The 16813-nt window shown below is 32.6% G+C and overlaps 1 protein-coding gene across 1 annotated transcript in view; it reads left to right on the forward strand.

Moving 5' to 3' along the window:
• Positions 1 to 12497: 12497 nt before the first annotated feature.
• LOC124360414 (ras-related protein Rab-9B-like) overlaps positions 12498 to 16813 on the forward strand; it is a 28185-nt gene continuing 23869 nt past the window's right edge. Inside the window, exon 1 of the mRNA XM_046814030.1 lies at positions 12498 to 12705. Coding sequence (XP_046669986.1) covers positions 12670 to 12705 — 36 coding nt within the window. The 5' untranslated portion in view covers positions 12498 to 12669. The remainder of the gene's footprint in view (positions 12706 to 16813) is intronic.

Here is a 16813-nt window from a genome sequence, read left to right on the forward strand (position 1 = left end):
TGTCTGTATTGTAACTGTTGACTCACTTAAACCAGGCATGAACACGAGCATGTCACTGTCACATTACTGTTAACAATAACTCAACTTGTTATGATGAGGGGGAGGGAAGAATGGCCTTGGACGTGGTTACCAATATTATTATATTATATGCACCTTATAATAAGATATATCAATGTTATTTTACATACATAATGATAAAGCTGCAAGATTTGCATTAAAAAGTTTGTTATGACTCTTAGATGGATCTTTGTGGATTTGAACTTAAAGTTCACGTATACAACCAATTTTTATTTGTTTATATCATATTCATATTTTATGTCATGAAGCTTCTTGTACAATTTAGTAATAAATATATCATGTGTTTTGAGTATTTGCTGTTTTTTTTACAATTTTTACCAAATAGTCCAAAAATTAAACATAAATTTCATTTTGTATATATTTTCAAATACTATAAAACATATTGTACTATTAGATTTTACAAACCTGTGATTACCTTAAGCCAAGTTTACACTGGTATTTTGAAGTGGTGTCAGACCAACATGACAATTATGTCACTAAAAATAACATTAGATAAACTTTATTCAAATTACACAGGTTGTAGTGTACATTACACATTGTACTTACACTTCATTCAAACATTCTGTGTTAGTAAATTGAATTATTTGTTTTCATGTAATTATTGTGTGTTACGTGAAATTAATTACAAGGCAGTTTTAATATAAGCTTTTATGAACAAAATGAGGGAGGAATGGATGATCTTAATACCTAAAACTGAGGATCAGGTTTATACTTGTCACTGCAAGCGTACTATAGCAGAGATGGTATAAAACTCACTAATGGTTTGTGGCATGCCTCTACATTGTATCAGTTTTAGGCACACATCATTTGAGGTTTTTCTTGCCACTTTTTGTGTCACTTGAATGCAAAGAAAAGTTACACTGGACCAATGTAAACTAGGCTTAAGAGACAAATTATGTATGTAACATGATGACTAATATTAACCCTTTCAGGACTTATTCAAAAGTGCTAATTTCTATATCTGATTGTATTGTCAAAAGTAAACCGTTGTACAACTTTTTCATGGAAAAAAGGTAATACATGATTTTTTATGATTGGGCTTTAAATGTAGAAAAACAAGGTACAGGCCAATGCTTTTATACCTCATTACATTTTTACTGTAGGATATAATACTTATTGCTAGTCTCTACTGAGTATTCTTAATCGTGCATTATGCACATGTCCTTGTGTCTCGGTCAACATGTAAAAGATTCCCAGTTTAATATACATGTAGACGCTACTATTGCATCAAATTATATTTGTATTATTGCATATTGTTTCTTAACTTAATTTTTTATGGTAAAACAAATTCAAATAAGGAGGCAAATTACTCCCTTCATTACTAAATGTCAAATCATCAACTAATAGATCACTACTTCAAATTACTTTTCAAATCACTTATACTTAAAGCCAATGTTAGAAAAATAAACAAAAACTAACAAAAATAAATAGTACTAAATGAATACAGTAATTCAAATTTGTTTTTACACTATAACTTAGCAACTCAATCCAAAATAATAGTTACGTATTTTCAAATGAAAATGATGCCTAATACTGTATACATTATTTAATTGAACATACATCCTGTACATTTTAGATACTTCCTGCTTATTGGATTTTAATTATTAATGAATTTAATAAAACACTCCAATAACTAAATTTTATTTTTGTGAGGCCTTTTGCTTTAAAAATATAATGTTATTATTTGGAGTGTATGATTTTTAAATTAATGAATAATTTATCCACATATTTACAATAGGTGAGAAACGAAAACAACAACAAAAGTATAAAGAAACTGATTGATAGAAGCATGACTAGCTTGTTACATTGACAGACAACTTACTCAGCAGAAACTTTTGTTGCATATTAACAAACTAATAAAGTTACCCATGTAATGTCCAGAAAGGGTTAATGTGGGGTTTATTGTATTGAAAGAAGCATTATTATGTTGTGATATGCTAACAACATTATTTATAGGCATACCTGAGATTTTATCTCTATATATATAAAATAAAATAGTGATATTATTTTTATACCTTTCAGTAAACTTTATTTATTGATGTTATTAGAAAAATAGTTTTATTAATTTAGATACAAATTGTTGATTAGTAAAATTATGGTTTACATGCAATTGGTTTTTTAAGTTACTAAAATTACTATGGTATATGGGAAATGAAATACAATTTTATGTTTAACTTGGCATACGCATAAAAAAGAAGGCTAGTGCACATTTATTCAATGCAATATAACAGTTTTTTACTAGATTAAGATTTTATAGCTTTTTTTAAACCAAACAAATACAAGCTATTTTATGCATAATGTTAATCAGTGGTGTAAAGTAGATGAGTTGCAATAAACATAAGCGCTACCTATGAAAATAACATTGCTATTTATTTTCCAAATAATAACCTTTCTCTGAAAACTATTTTGGTACTAATAACAATGATTAACCCCCTTAAAAGCTGCTGATGATTGTAACCCCTTAACTTGTTACGCTATGCGATCTATTGCGTTCTTAGACAAGTAACGGTTTACATAGTGGCTGAATGGTGAACTAGACATTATTATATAGTTAGCTGCTTTATGACTGGATGGGTTTTTTTATTCTACTTCTGTTAAGCATGTATGAGAATGTATACAATATTACTAAAAGTTGACCCACACTGGAATGAAATGTAAGCTTGTGCGTGATACCTTCGAAATGTTTTATACAGAAACAAATATTAAAACTAGTATTACAGATTACTTTGTACATGATGTGAATTATATTTTTATATGTTGTGTATTAAATTAGTTTGGTACTTCATATTTTAATAAACCTAGCCATGGGAAAACTTAAAAATTGTAATTTCATAATTTATTAACCTAAATTAAATTTGTTTTACTACGAGCACCTTTTTATCTTACACAAGAAGGTGAATTGTTTAATATACAATAAGCACTTTTTTATGTTAGCAAGTCAAGTCGTTAAGGGATTAAGTATGTCCTATGAAACTTGTTAAATTTTTGATAACCTTCTAACTCAATGACAAATCACTTCAATTAATTTGGTCATTTAGGAATTTCTTAATATAATTCTTTTTTTTATTTTTTCCTTGGGGCGGCCTACTGCCATGCACTTAAGCCTCAAGGGCTTTTTGCGCACCCCGGAAACACCATGAGGCCTACCAGTCTACAACTTCAGCAGTTCAACAAACCGCCGAAAACAACCTATCAAGTCCTCCTGGGAAAATTCACCACCCCTGTCCAAGCTACCAAAGATGGCATACCGCTCTCTTGCTATTGCAGGGCAATCAAAGAGCAGGTGCTCAGCAGTCTCCTCCTGCTCATTACACCTTCCACAGAGCGGATCCTCCTGAAGGATGCCAACTCTGTGTAGATGCTTCTTCAGGTGACCATGCCCCGTAATGAGACCAATGACCTTAGAAGACATTGATCTGTTTAATGAGAGAAGGTCCGAAGCCACCTTGGAGGAAGGTGACTGTAATACCATTCTACTCACTCTCAAACCCGGATGCAACCTCACCTTCTCCCATGCTCCGCGCGAATCCATTTCGAGACAACCCTAGAGGATTCACACCTTGGAACACCGCAGAACGGTTGAGGGCCCGTCATAATTGTTGCTGAGCCCTGGTTGGCCAGGGCATCAGCTCTTCCCAAGAATCCCCTCATGACCAGGAACATGAAATATAATTTTTAGTAACAAAACAAATTTACTATTTAAAATGATAGTATAAGGCAAAATTTAATAATCTGACAACCTCCTTAAGTCTAAGAATCTAATTTTCTTTACATTTTTGTTATTCCTAAATTTTTATATGTTAACAAATGCTATGATTATAAACTAACACAGTATCAAATGTTTGAAAAATACAATGCCATATTCAAATATATGCAGAGTACCTACAAACTTTTTAATTATAGTGTTACAGTTTTGTTTTGAAAAGTTAATAGTTCATATTATTTCATGTTTGTTTATAAAAGATTAATAAATAACTTAGGAGTTTATACCACATAAGTACACACACACACACACACACACACACACACACACGGAATCCATACAAGAAGAAGAACATACACCCATGCAATTTTGATAACTTACAATAAACATATATAAATCAATAGATTTTAAAATTAAGAAAAACTAGCAACCTATTTTAGAGTTAAAATTAACATAAAACAAATTATCATACATATAAGATAGATACATAAACTATTGTAAAATTGAATCATCAGACAAAAAAAAAAATTCTTTAGAACAAATACCACAGAATACACTAAATCTTAATATCAAGGAGATTGTTATGCAAAGTAAGTTTACAACACCTGGAGTTATAAAGTGAATTTAGATCAGCTGGTGAATTTACAATAATGGAATTTTTATTCTTTTGAATGATGGCTTAATAGGAGACTGGGAAGAAGCTTTTCTCATCAAAGTTAATAAACATTTGAGTTATTAAATACAGTAATACTTTTATTATTTGTATTAAATTGGTAAATCTCGATTTTTGAATCCAACAACAGAAAAGACATTTACTAGATGATGAACACTTGAATAGTGGATGGGAACCAGAACTCTCAGATCTGCAAGGGTAATCCTACACTACCAGTAGTATTAAATCTACACTAAACCGACAAGGATGATTGGAAGATGAATAAGTGTCAATGGAACATATAAAGTAAAACTGGATTTGAAATCAAGTAAGATCTACCCAATTTAAGATTCCAAATCTTTCAAAATTCAAACCTATGTTTGTATAAATTCAAATTTAACACGTACCATAATTTTATCTATGTTGGATATAATTTTTTTTATGTGCCCATGGCAGTTATTTTATATTAATAGCTAGTTAAGCAAGGGCAAAGAACGGGTTAATAAATAAATAAAGCAAAAAGACAAAATTTTACAATAGTTTAACCTTTTGGGGTCCATAGGCGAAATCAAGTCCAACATCGCTATCTCGGCCGTTCCAGTCCAAGGCCGGACTCAGTCCGATAACTTCTGCAACATGAATATCTAATGGGAAAAGTCATTCGGACTCATATTTAATCAATGTTAACGTCTCTGTAGGGTCTTACAGGTGATCTTGTGAAAGGGTTTTAAATAACCAGTCACACGGTAAATAACCTTCCTCTACGGTTCTACATTCGGCATTATTACATTGCATAGTTGAAAACCTGCGTAGTGTTTATTTTAAGCTCACCATCAAATTGTAGCATCTGCTGCTGTTTGGTTAAACATTTGTTTCGAAGTAGTTTCTTTAGGAATAGATACAATTATCTATTATGATAATTTGTTGAGAACTAAATAAAGTGAATTTCTCTTTTTCAAGTGAAACGGCGCCAACAAGCCATAGTAAGTGGCTGTGATTTAGATGAGAACAAGACCTTCAACACATCAACACAACCAGGTAGAGTTAGGCGTACAGAAGCCTAGACTCCTTCCTAACTCGTGTTTTGACAACTATCATACTACAAAAGTCTAGAGAGTAAATTTATTTTTAATTTTATGTACAGTTTAGTAAGCAATTGTTATAGTAACGACTTATTTATTTATTTTTACTGTAATACTGATATAATATTCAGTTTTGAAGTGAAAAAGAACACAAGTAATTTATATAGTCCTAACTATGTTTCAAGTAACCTACTTTGTTCAAAAGAGCACAATAACTAATCCACTACTACAGTTTACTAATGTAATAGACACTACATACTTTCATAGGCTAAAATGTGGGTATTTTACTGAATCAAATACATTGTATACATGTACACTTTTAATGATTGAGGTTTCCGTAGGGATCTTTATTGCGTAATCATTGTCTGCCTGTCTTGGTGGTTTGTTTAACTAGTTCCCGTGCTTAAATATATACCTCAGACTATCGTGTACCTTGTCGGGCACACGATTGCTTAATTTCTAAACTAAATTAAGTTTTTGGTACATCAGGGGGTACATGCAGAAACATTGAAAAAACATTAAAATAATTTTTGTGCAAAGCTTACAAACTTTACTCGTTATACTTAGACGTTTAAGGTAGAAAAATGATTACGGGTTTTTTCCATTAGTATTGAAAACTTCAACAGCAAATAAAAAAGTTTGAAAATAAGCCGTCATTACGAACGTGTTAAATACTTTGATGTCTATTCTATTGTTAGTAACACAGTCATCCACTAGAATGCACAAACTGAATTACATCAGCTTTCTTACAATGCAAAAACTCGTGACATTGTTTATTAACTATCTTGATAACATTTCTGAAAAAATGGGATAAAATCTATATCTTGCTTTTTTTAAATATTTTTGAAGATTTAAAAAATTATGTTGAAAAATGTACATAACATGTTTTTCTGTTATTTTGTGTGAAAAATTATGTATAATATATTACATTTGGAGCATTGGTTGTAGGTAAAATAAGCTTTGGGAAAATACATTTCCGGATACCATAAAACACTGTGCCACTACAGTAAATTTACATGCCCCTTTTAGAGTTTAAGGTCTTTGTGAAAGAAAATTAAAGTGAAACTTCGAGGTCATTATTTCAAGCCAGTGCAAAATGGTGACTGATTCAAGTTTAAAATATCCTTGTATTTAAAATTGTTTAAAATAACAAGTTATAAGCAACACTGTGACATTTAAACTCTTTTGAATGAATTATTTTTGTTATTAATATGAAACAAATAAGTGTTACAGATGGAAATATTTCTAAAAAGAAAAGTTCATTCTGTTTATACTAACCTCAAGTGTTTCTATAACAAATAAATACTCAAACTGCGCCCTGTCAGAGATCTGATAATGTGCTAACCTGCTGTAAAATCCTGAATTGGCAAGTTGGATGGATCCTGCAGAACTCATAGAATTGCTTGCACAACTCGGCTTGTAAAATCGTCTATGCACTGTGTTTTGATTAATACACATTGCCTCTAATGAGGCCCCACACAAAGTAACCTAGGTGATAGATCCAGGTGACCTAGCAGGCCACTTAATAGCTCCTCTTCTACCTATCCAGCATTTGGGTAAGGTGTTGTCTAAATAATAGCAGAGGTTCCACCTTGCTGGAACCAGACTAAATCATTGTAATTCGTTGCTAACCGAATAGATGGAATAATCTGCTGTTGCAATATTTTCAGGTACATTGCGAAGTAATTTTTCCTCCAATAAAAAAGGATCCAACAAATTCACTTTCTACAATATCCAGCTACATGTTTAATTTTTATGGACATTGTGTATGTTGCTCTCTCATCTAGTTAATATCAGACCAATACCGATAGTTGTGTCAGTTTACATTGCCGTTTAACATACACGACACTTCGTCTATGAAAACAATATTATTTAATGCTAATATAATTTTAATAAATATTCCTCATCAACTCTCAAGATTGGACTCGGCAATTGAAGACGTCCTCAGATAGTTCATGAGATAAGTGGATCTTGTAAGGTTTAAATTTGTCTCTGTTGCAAAGTTTTATAAAACTGACATTTAGGAAATAACTAAAGTTTTCGAAACAGGAGTCGAGACACTGCGATTCTCTACAAAATATTGCAAAACATTCATTGTTATTAATTGACTTTGGTCTTACAGTTCTGGGATGGTCCTTGACTCTGCCTGTCTCTTAAAAACGTTAGATGGTTTTTTTCCACTCCTAATTTTGATATAGGGTTGCGATTGGTGAAAGTGTCAAGTCATCATAAGATCTAATCCAGTCTCTAAAACAACGCATCATTAAAATCTTTATACATTAATGTTTACTGGTCTCTATACTGTACAATTAGTACATAACTAAGTGAATAATTACTTGTTAACTTTATGAACACCGTTAACAAACTAATACATGTTCTCTTGAGACAAACAATAGCTGATAAAGACTGGAGACCCTGTTTTTTGAGGTCAATGCTTACTATGAATGTTGTAATAGGTTTGACTAACTGTTAAACAATAAATATTAATATTCATTACTTTTCCGATATAAAAAATTGTAAATTCATATAGCTGTCATTTTATACTGGCTTGAGATAGCGACCTCGAAGTTTCACTGCTAATTTCCTTTCATAAAGATCTTTAAAACTATGTGTAATTTGATGGAGGATTACATAAAAAAATGTTTAGTTAAGCCCAAAATTTGGTATTTTGGGGGTAGGGGTAATCTTGTGATACTAACAGGAAAATGCAGTTTTGTATCTTACAGGTGTATACTGTACTGAATTTGGTTTTCATATGTGTGGTCATAAAAAAAGTTAATATGGGGTATGCAAACATCTATACAGTATAGAACACTTAAGTACCTATAATCATTGTTCTAAGGAAATTGATGTAAACCAGGCGAAATATTATGTCCAACTCATCAGAACATAGGAAGAAAAAACTAAAGTAATTAACAAAACTGAAAGTAACCAAGAAGAACCGGATTTAGAATTTATAGAATTATAACTCAAAAGATGAAATATTGGGAAGCTAATAAAATAATAGACTTAACTCTTCTAAGTCTTATTTGGTCAGGTCTTATATGGCAAACTGAAACAGGAAAAAATTAAATTTGTGTTTTTAATGAAAATGCATACCATGTTTTAAATTATAATTCTGAAAGTTTCAACAAATTACAAGTAACAAAAGACTAAGTTTAAAAATCTTATTCTTTACAAACTAAGGCTGGACGCACACTGAAGGTACAAACTGTCAGAAGCAAGTGTCATGAGTCATTGTGTTGGAAGCATTTTGACACTTTGCTCCTCCAGCGTGTGATAGGTTGTGACAAAGACACAGTTTACTCGAGTACTCAAAAAATTACTAGTTACTTATTAAAATTCAATCAAAACATGAGTGCAGAAGAATTTTATGTTGCAGTAAGCCTATATAGCAGTTTGTCTAAATTTAAATATTCTTCTGGAAAAGAAATGTTGGGTTCACCCCATAAATGAAAAGAAGGATATTAGCTATTGTATATCTGACATAACATTATTTCCAGACAAATTTTATCCACCATTTAGTCATCAACCTTTTTAGCTGTTATTTTCAAAGAAATACGTGACACAAAACAAAGGTACGATGCACACAAGTAAAGTAAGATTAGATTGGATTTGCCATTACATGGGAGATCTATTTCTTCCGACAGTTGTCGTGAGCCATAAAATTTGAACTATGCGCCCGACACTGTTTCCAAAGAATCGCAACACCTTGAGATGCCGCTACACAGTGCTCCCTCCATGTTGCGTCATATTCAAATTCATAGTAAAATAGATGTCCAACAAAATTGTAGGAGCAAAATGATTTGCAACACTCGCTTCTGACAGTTTGCTTCTCCAGCGCACACCCAGTCTAAGGAAACTGTACTCTTGTTTCTAATTGGATAACTGTAATATTCACAGTTTTATCTAAATTTTGTATCAGTAGACCAAAATGGTGATGTGCTGTAAATCAGTGTGTGTTAGCTAGCAGTATTCACCAAAATTTTCAAATGATATTTAAATTGAAGAAACAAAAAAATCTTGAATAAATAATTTAAAGTGGGTCAGAACAAACTAAATTCATTCATTGTTGCTGTGATCAGTGTTCAACTAATGAAATATTGTTGAGAGTTTTTACAAAGAAACTGCAATACTTGGATAATGAAGATATGAAATTAAAAAAATCAATGGATGAACACAGACCGTCTACATTGGGTAAAGTAGTATGTGCTATAAAAAATACATTTGTTGCTGGAAATGCAGTTTAGAAAATTATAACTACACACAACCAAAAGGTTGTAAGGTCCAATACTTTATTGAAGCCTATCCACAAAATAGAAACAGGAAGAACTATAAAACTATTGTGAACAAAAAACCTGATTTTTCTGTGTATGCAGAGGATTTCTTTTTTACTACTAGGATAGCCAATGTCAACTCACAATGAAAATCTCTCAATAAAAGTATTTTGACAATACCGGAAACCAAAGTTTTTAATTAATACTAACCTCATTTCCAGTTTTTTTTTTTTTTTTTTTTTTTTTTTTTTTTTTTTTTTTTTTTTTTTTTTTTTTGGGGGGGGGGGAGGGGAGAAATTAGGATATTGACTGATTCTTAAAAACCCTCCTTAATGTTTTCATTTAGTGAAAATGCTCAAAATGGATTAAATTTGTCCTCAACCAAATTCTTTTGTATTGCTGTTAATGATATAGTTGGTACAGTGGTAAGTGGCGACCATTACAATATAAATATTAATTACTGATAAAAAAATTTTGAAAAAATTGTGTTATATGCATTCCAAATTACACAAATTGGCCACTCTAAACCATTCTTGCAAATCCATAGTAAAAATTGTCCGATTCTCAAGTCTTAACTATAATCCATAAGTGGCCTGACAAGGGGTTTATGTTTGAGTACTTTTAGGAGGTCACGAAAAGAATGGGGCTTTAGGATTCATTACTCGTTGTTTGATTTGATAAAAAAACAAACATTTAAATATTACCCCTACTAATATTCGATGTGGTTAACCTCTACACTGACGTATCAGTTTCCGAAAAACAACGTAGTTTGACAATCTAACCTGCTACCTGAAGCTACGAGAGTGGTTTGATAAGTTAGTGACTTTTTGAACGAAACAATTTTTTTCGGTAAACATTTTATTTTTGAATATAATCTCCTTTTAGCTTGATACATTTAGTCCAACGTTTTTCTAATTTTTTTATTCCCTCCAAATAATAAGTTTTCTCTATGCTCTCAAAAATAGGTGTTTGATTCAGTAAGAACCCCTTTATTCGACCAAAATCTCCTACCGCCCAGCCATTTCTTTAGGTTTGTAAACAAGAAATATCCACAGGGGGTGGGCTAGATCTGGAGAATATGCTGCATAGGGTAGCAGTTCGTAGCCCAATTTATGGATTTTTACCATCGTGACTAAACAAGTGTGCACACGTGCATTGTCTTGGTAGAACAGCATTTTCTTCTTCGCCAAATGCGGCAGTTTTTACTTTAAACCAACGTCGAATCTTTCCAAAAGCTCTGAATTATATTCGCCTGTGATTGTTTTACCCTTTTTAAGGTAATCGATGTGAATTACACCCCGTGCATCCCAAAAAACTGTGGCCGTAACCTGGTTGGCTGACAGACTCACCTTGACCTACTTTGCTCCACGTTCACCCCGAGCAACCCACTATTTCGATTGTTCCTTGGTCTCTGGCGTGTTGTGATGGATCCATGTTTCGTCCACAGTTACAAAACAGCGCCAAAACTCGTCCGGATTGTGGCTGAACATTGCTAAACACTCTTTTGGAGTGGTCACACGGTTGCGCTTATGATCGAGTGAGTAATCGCGGCACCCATCTCGCGGAGAGTTTTTCATGTCCAAATATTTATGTTAAATGTGATGTACCCGTTCAGTTGAGATACCTATACAGCATGAACCTAATCACGCACTTTCATTCTCCGATCGTCCATGGATTTTATCGAAGATTTCCGGTGTGATCACTTCTTTTGAGCGACCTGAACGTTCGGCATCACCAGTGCTGGTACGACCACAACGGAACTCTACAAACCACTTCTGAACCATCGAAATTGTAGGTGCCGAGTCCCCGTAGTATTTATCAATTTCCTTAGTCTTAGTGATGGATTTTTTTACCTAAAAAGTAATGCTCAAGTCGCACACAAAATTAACTTTTTTCCATTTTCGTGAAAATTCATGAGGTTGTCTGCTTTGAACGGCTATCAAACATAACTGCACGACGCAGTTTCCTCAAAATTAGAAAGTTGTCCACTAGTGGATTACAGCTGACCGCAGCATTGTTGCATGTAAAGTTACTGCGCGGGAAATTAAATTAAACAGTCACTGACTTATCAAACAGCCCTTGTATACGCGAATTAAATGCACTGATGAAAGAAGTCTAAAACAAAATTATTACAAAAGTAAATTTTACAGTCCGACCGACGGGTTACCTCTATTCGGAATATTATCTGATACTTATTTAAACCGTATTGAAAATGAGTTTACCATCTAAAATAAAAATAAATTTAGTGGGAAAATTCCGTTCTGCCAAACGACCCAAGCAATGGAACTAGTGTCTACAAGTTAAAATGTGACAGTATTTACATCGGGAAAACCGGGCGACCTTTAAAACCATATTTAAAGAAGATCGTCCTAACCAATGGTTAAATAAACAAAAATGGTCTTTAGACCAGCATCTTATTGACAAAAGGTACGACACGGGGAAAATAAATGACAAATCTGAAAGTTAACATAAATGCAAGAAAGGCCGAAAACTCGATACCCCCACAGAATATGAAACATATAAACATTTCAAACATCAAGATTTAAACTGTAATATTTTAAACGAGAAACTTCAATTTAGTTCATGTTATATTTTTAACAACATCCTCGGACAGTAAGTATATCTTATCTTCAGCTGATAAACCAACCGACAAGTACAAATCAGGAAGAGGAATGACGTAGAGCCGCACATTTAGACCAATCTAGTGTCCTCCCAGTCTAATATGTATGTGTGATAGACCTACCGTCAAAATCTTCGTATGTCGTGTATCCTGTTTATTTTCTTGTTGTTTGTATTTTGTGTTATTTAATTTAATTTTACATTGCCAACTCCATATACAGCATTGTTTATTTTTAACCACATGACGATGAAACAGGAATGGACATCCACAATATTTTGGAACTGTTTAACAAGGTACAGTGCCGTATTTTTAAGTCACACAGTTTGTTGGGCTATAGACCATGAATTTTGATATAGAAATATAGTTTGATATAGTTTGTCTACTATTTGGATTCGAGATTCAGCTTCTGCACGTCAATAGTCGTAATATTGTAAAATCGTCATTTTCCAAGGGTATTTTAAGAATCATCTTTATTTATCAGAATCGATTTAAATAAGCCGCCGTATCGTATCGGATTCGTCCCTAGTAAAAATTCTAGGAACACTAATATTATATTATGTTATACAAAAATTCACACTTTTCAAACTCATTTTTTGCTAATTACAGGGAATCTAAAGTATCGTGACTAAAAATGTATCTCACAGCCGGCCAACACATGAAAAATATATCAGAAAGTTAGTTATCTACTACGGACGTTACTGAAGTGAGATTAACTTGCGACCTACAGAATAAGTAGACACAAGAACAGAACAATATCTTCCATAGTTACCCCCTTAATACGAGCATAATTAACGTAGTTACTGGTTCTTAAGTATTTAGTATGTAGGATAGAATCACCCCATTACAACACAATTACAAAGAATATAAGCACACAAAATGCTGTGGTTCTAGTCACAATGTGCTCATTAGATTTGTAGTGAAGGGCTACTAAACAATACGGCGTAAAGTTTTTCGAATCATCGAACCGATCGTCACGTTTGCGACGAATAGTTGATCGGAGAACTAACAAGATTTCCACCAGCCGTTGTCCAGCCAACGTATCTTTGGCGGTGAAAACTTGATGTGCGTGGGAGTCTGCAGACTGGCGAAAATATTAAACTGTGTATACGCTGCATGGCAAGTAAAGTTGCGAAAGAATTTGCACAATCGCTGTCGTATAATGTGAATAACGTTAAGCAATTTTACTCGCGATAATAAAATTATCGGAAGTACGCTGGTTGTTATGGCAGTCAATGCAGTCTCTGTTTTCACACGACAGGGATATAATAGGCCATTGCTGCACGTTCTATCATGTGTGGTAGCCGGCCTTCGTTTGCCCAGTGGGAGGCAAAAGGTCTCTTGGGTTCGTGGCGAGGAAGGTTTATAAACTTTTCGAAATAAAACAGCGGAGTCGAACTATTATATGATTTATTAAAATTAGCACACAATTTATTTGGATTAGGTTAATAACAAATTAGGTTTGTTTTTAAATACATAATTAAAAAATGTAGAATTTGGCTTCCGAAAAGTTAAAATAGGGTGGGAGGGGCCTAATTTAACGTCTGCCGCGTCCCGCACAAATTAGCCGACTCCCGAGCATAGCTTCTACATCGCCTGATCCTCTCGTTGCCAAGGCTCCAGACCAATCAGAGCGCGTTTCGTCTTAGGATGTTGCTCCGGAAGGTGCTGCCGCCTAGGCGATTCATTTAGTAATGAATAAAGTACATGGTGCTTTTGGAGTGCTCAAGGCCTGCGTTCAACACAACTATTGCTGATTTCAGCGCATTCCGTACACGTGTTGTCGCACCACCCGCGGGGCTTCAATTTAATGCATATACAATATGTGGCAGAACTCCTATCCCTTTCTTCTGAAGTGCCCTTAAAGCCTATATTTTCCTATATTAATCCGGATGGCACTTGATGTGCACGGCGGCATTGTTACATATTGTGGAGGTCTTGACTTCCAATATAAAGGTGACTAAAATAATCACTAAAGTAATAGTATGAAAATTTTGTAGAATTATTAGCTCAGTATTAGGTTAAACTAATTAACTTGTTGAAATTTTGGGACATTAACACCGAGGTATCACACATGTACTAATTGTCTCTTCATCTGCAAAGAATGTTTTAGATTTCGATCTTCGAAAAGCCTAAGACTTGACAGTAATTTAACTTCCTGAGAATATTACAAATGAATGAAAATGTTGTGTTGCTATAAGTGCCATAGATTTACTAAACCAAGTATTTTGTAACTTATTCTTAATCTTCCATTGTGCAGAACTAACAGTCAATATCACTAATATTCTAAGAGCCAAGACCATTGCATGCTCTCTTGCCATGAGGTGTTGCAGAGAGCTGCCACTATGCTTCAACTCCAAAACCTTCTTTATGCAAACATAATAAGTTTTGAATTTTGTTTATTCTTGTATCGAGTGGCACTGCCATCAGAGGAGGTGATCTTTCTAAGAAGAAAAAGCAAAGTTTGCTTCAAGCTTTCTAAAAAGTTTTTTTCTGGAAAATACAAAAAGAAACTGTGTTGTGTTCCGATCAATCTGATATGAAAACATACTAAAGATATTTAAATTTTCCCTTCCATTTGTAAATAATGAAGGGATACAGGGTAGCTTCATTGGTTTTCCAGCGAAAGGATTGAATCTAATCTTGTATGATGAAGAAATAATTTATGCCAAAATGACAATTAATTACTACATGGCCTTCTGTTTAAAAAAGTTTTCCTTTATTTCATAGCATTATTCTTTTTGCTTGTTGTGTTATACATGCATGTATTTTAAGCCTCATTTCACTTGTCGGAAATTTATCTTTAAATAATAAGTTATATATTTATTTTAGCATAAATTAGCTACAATTAATATTTTTAGTATGTGTACCAATCTGTCAATTTTTACTTCAGAATCCAGCCTGTATGTGTAATTGAATATACCCTTTTCAAGAATTACAAAAGGTAACATTGAATTTTAATAAACATTGAATCACAAGATTTAAGATTTCCTATTTAAGATTTCCTTCTGACTCCTTGCGGGACGTCCCCATGATAATACAGAAAACTGATAGTTCCTTCAAAAAGTAGATTTTTAGGTGTAGTGTTGATGTACCAAATCTTGTTGATTTATCTGTTATCGTTCAGAAAATATTATACCTGTGCACGACTTTATGTACACCCTGTATAAATGGCAATAGCCGAATTAAATTTCAAAATGTAAAATTGAAAATATATTGCCCTGCAATAAATAAACTAGTTGCACTGTTCAAATAAAAGTTACTAATAAAACTTTTATCTTAAAATGTTTAGAACAGAACTAAAAAAGTTTAAGTATGTAAATTTACACGTATTAACCAAATTGATGTAAACATTGGCTGGCCAAGAGATAATTCTCACGTGTCTGATTGCCGAACACAGAACCTCAGCTTGGTTCCTTGCAATGTAAATAGTAACGGAAGCTCACACTGAACGAATGAGTAATCCAGTAGCAACATTTTTTAAATAAGAACCTATTTACAGCCCATTCATAATTGTACATATATGTAGTCAGTTATTGTGTAAATATCATATATTTTTTGCAAATAAGTTAAGAGGATGTATTTTGGATTTTTAAAGAACAGTTTTTAAGAGTATCTAGTAAAATAAAAATATATAGACATGTGATATATATATTATTTTTATTTAGTTATGTATTCAATATTGATACTATTGGATACATTTGACTTATAGAGATATTCATAATTAATCATTGCCAGCTGATTTTGTTATTAAACAAATAAATTATTATGTACCGATTTTGCTAGTGATGTCATTGCCAGCAGATTTTATTTAATTTACATAGTAAGTAGGCTAGTGACACTAGCAAGAACAATGGAGATAAACATGCAGTTATTGTCTCAAAATGTATTTTTAAACATTGAACAATGTTTTAAATGGTTGCAAGATAATGAAAACTAGAATTAAAGATGGAAATCAAATAATGTTTTGCTGCATAAGAACAAGCGCACTTGATAAGACTTTTTTGAACATTATAAATTTGATATTATGAATATATTGAAAATCATTTACTATTTTAGTTGGAATTAAACAAATTATGACATTTTAATTAATAAATTTATATTTAACAGCATCATTGCCAGGAGAAATACAATTTCAGATTGGCTAGTGTAGTCCTAAGTACTGTGTTAATTAAACATAGATTAAAAAAGTTTAGTTATTTTATATAATCTAAAAAATAAATTTATTTTACATATTAAAAGAATAGATTCACTATAATACGATTTTAAAAATCTTAAACAACTCAGTTTGACATTATTGCTCCAAATAAATTCATAGTAAAATCGCGTTTGGTATTTGACTAATGGCAATAAGTAGAACGGCAATGTATGTGTGTTCTTTGTTTCACAAGGAGTCAGACACAT

This window comes from Homalodisca vitripennis, chromosome 4, assembly GCF_021130785.1.
Source record: "Homalodisca vitripennis isolate AUS2020 chromosome 4, UT_GWSS_2.1, whole genome shotgun sequence".
In the NCBI taxonomy this organism is placed as follows: Eukaryota; Metazoa; Arthropoda; class Insecta; order Hemiptera; family Cicadellidae; genus Homalodisca; species Homalodisca vitripennis.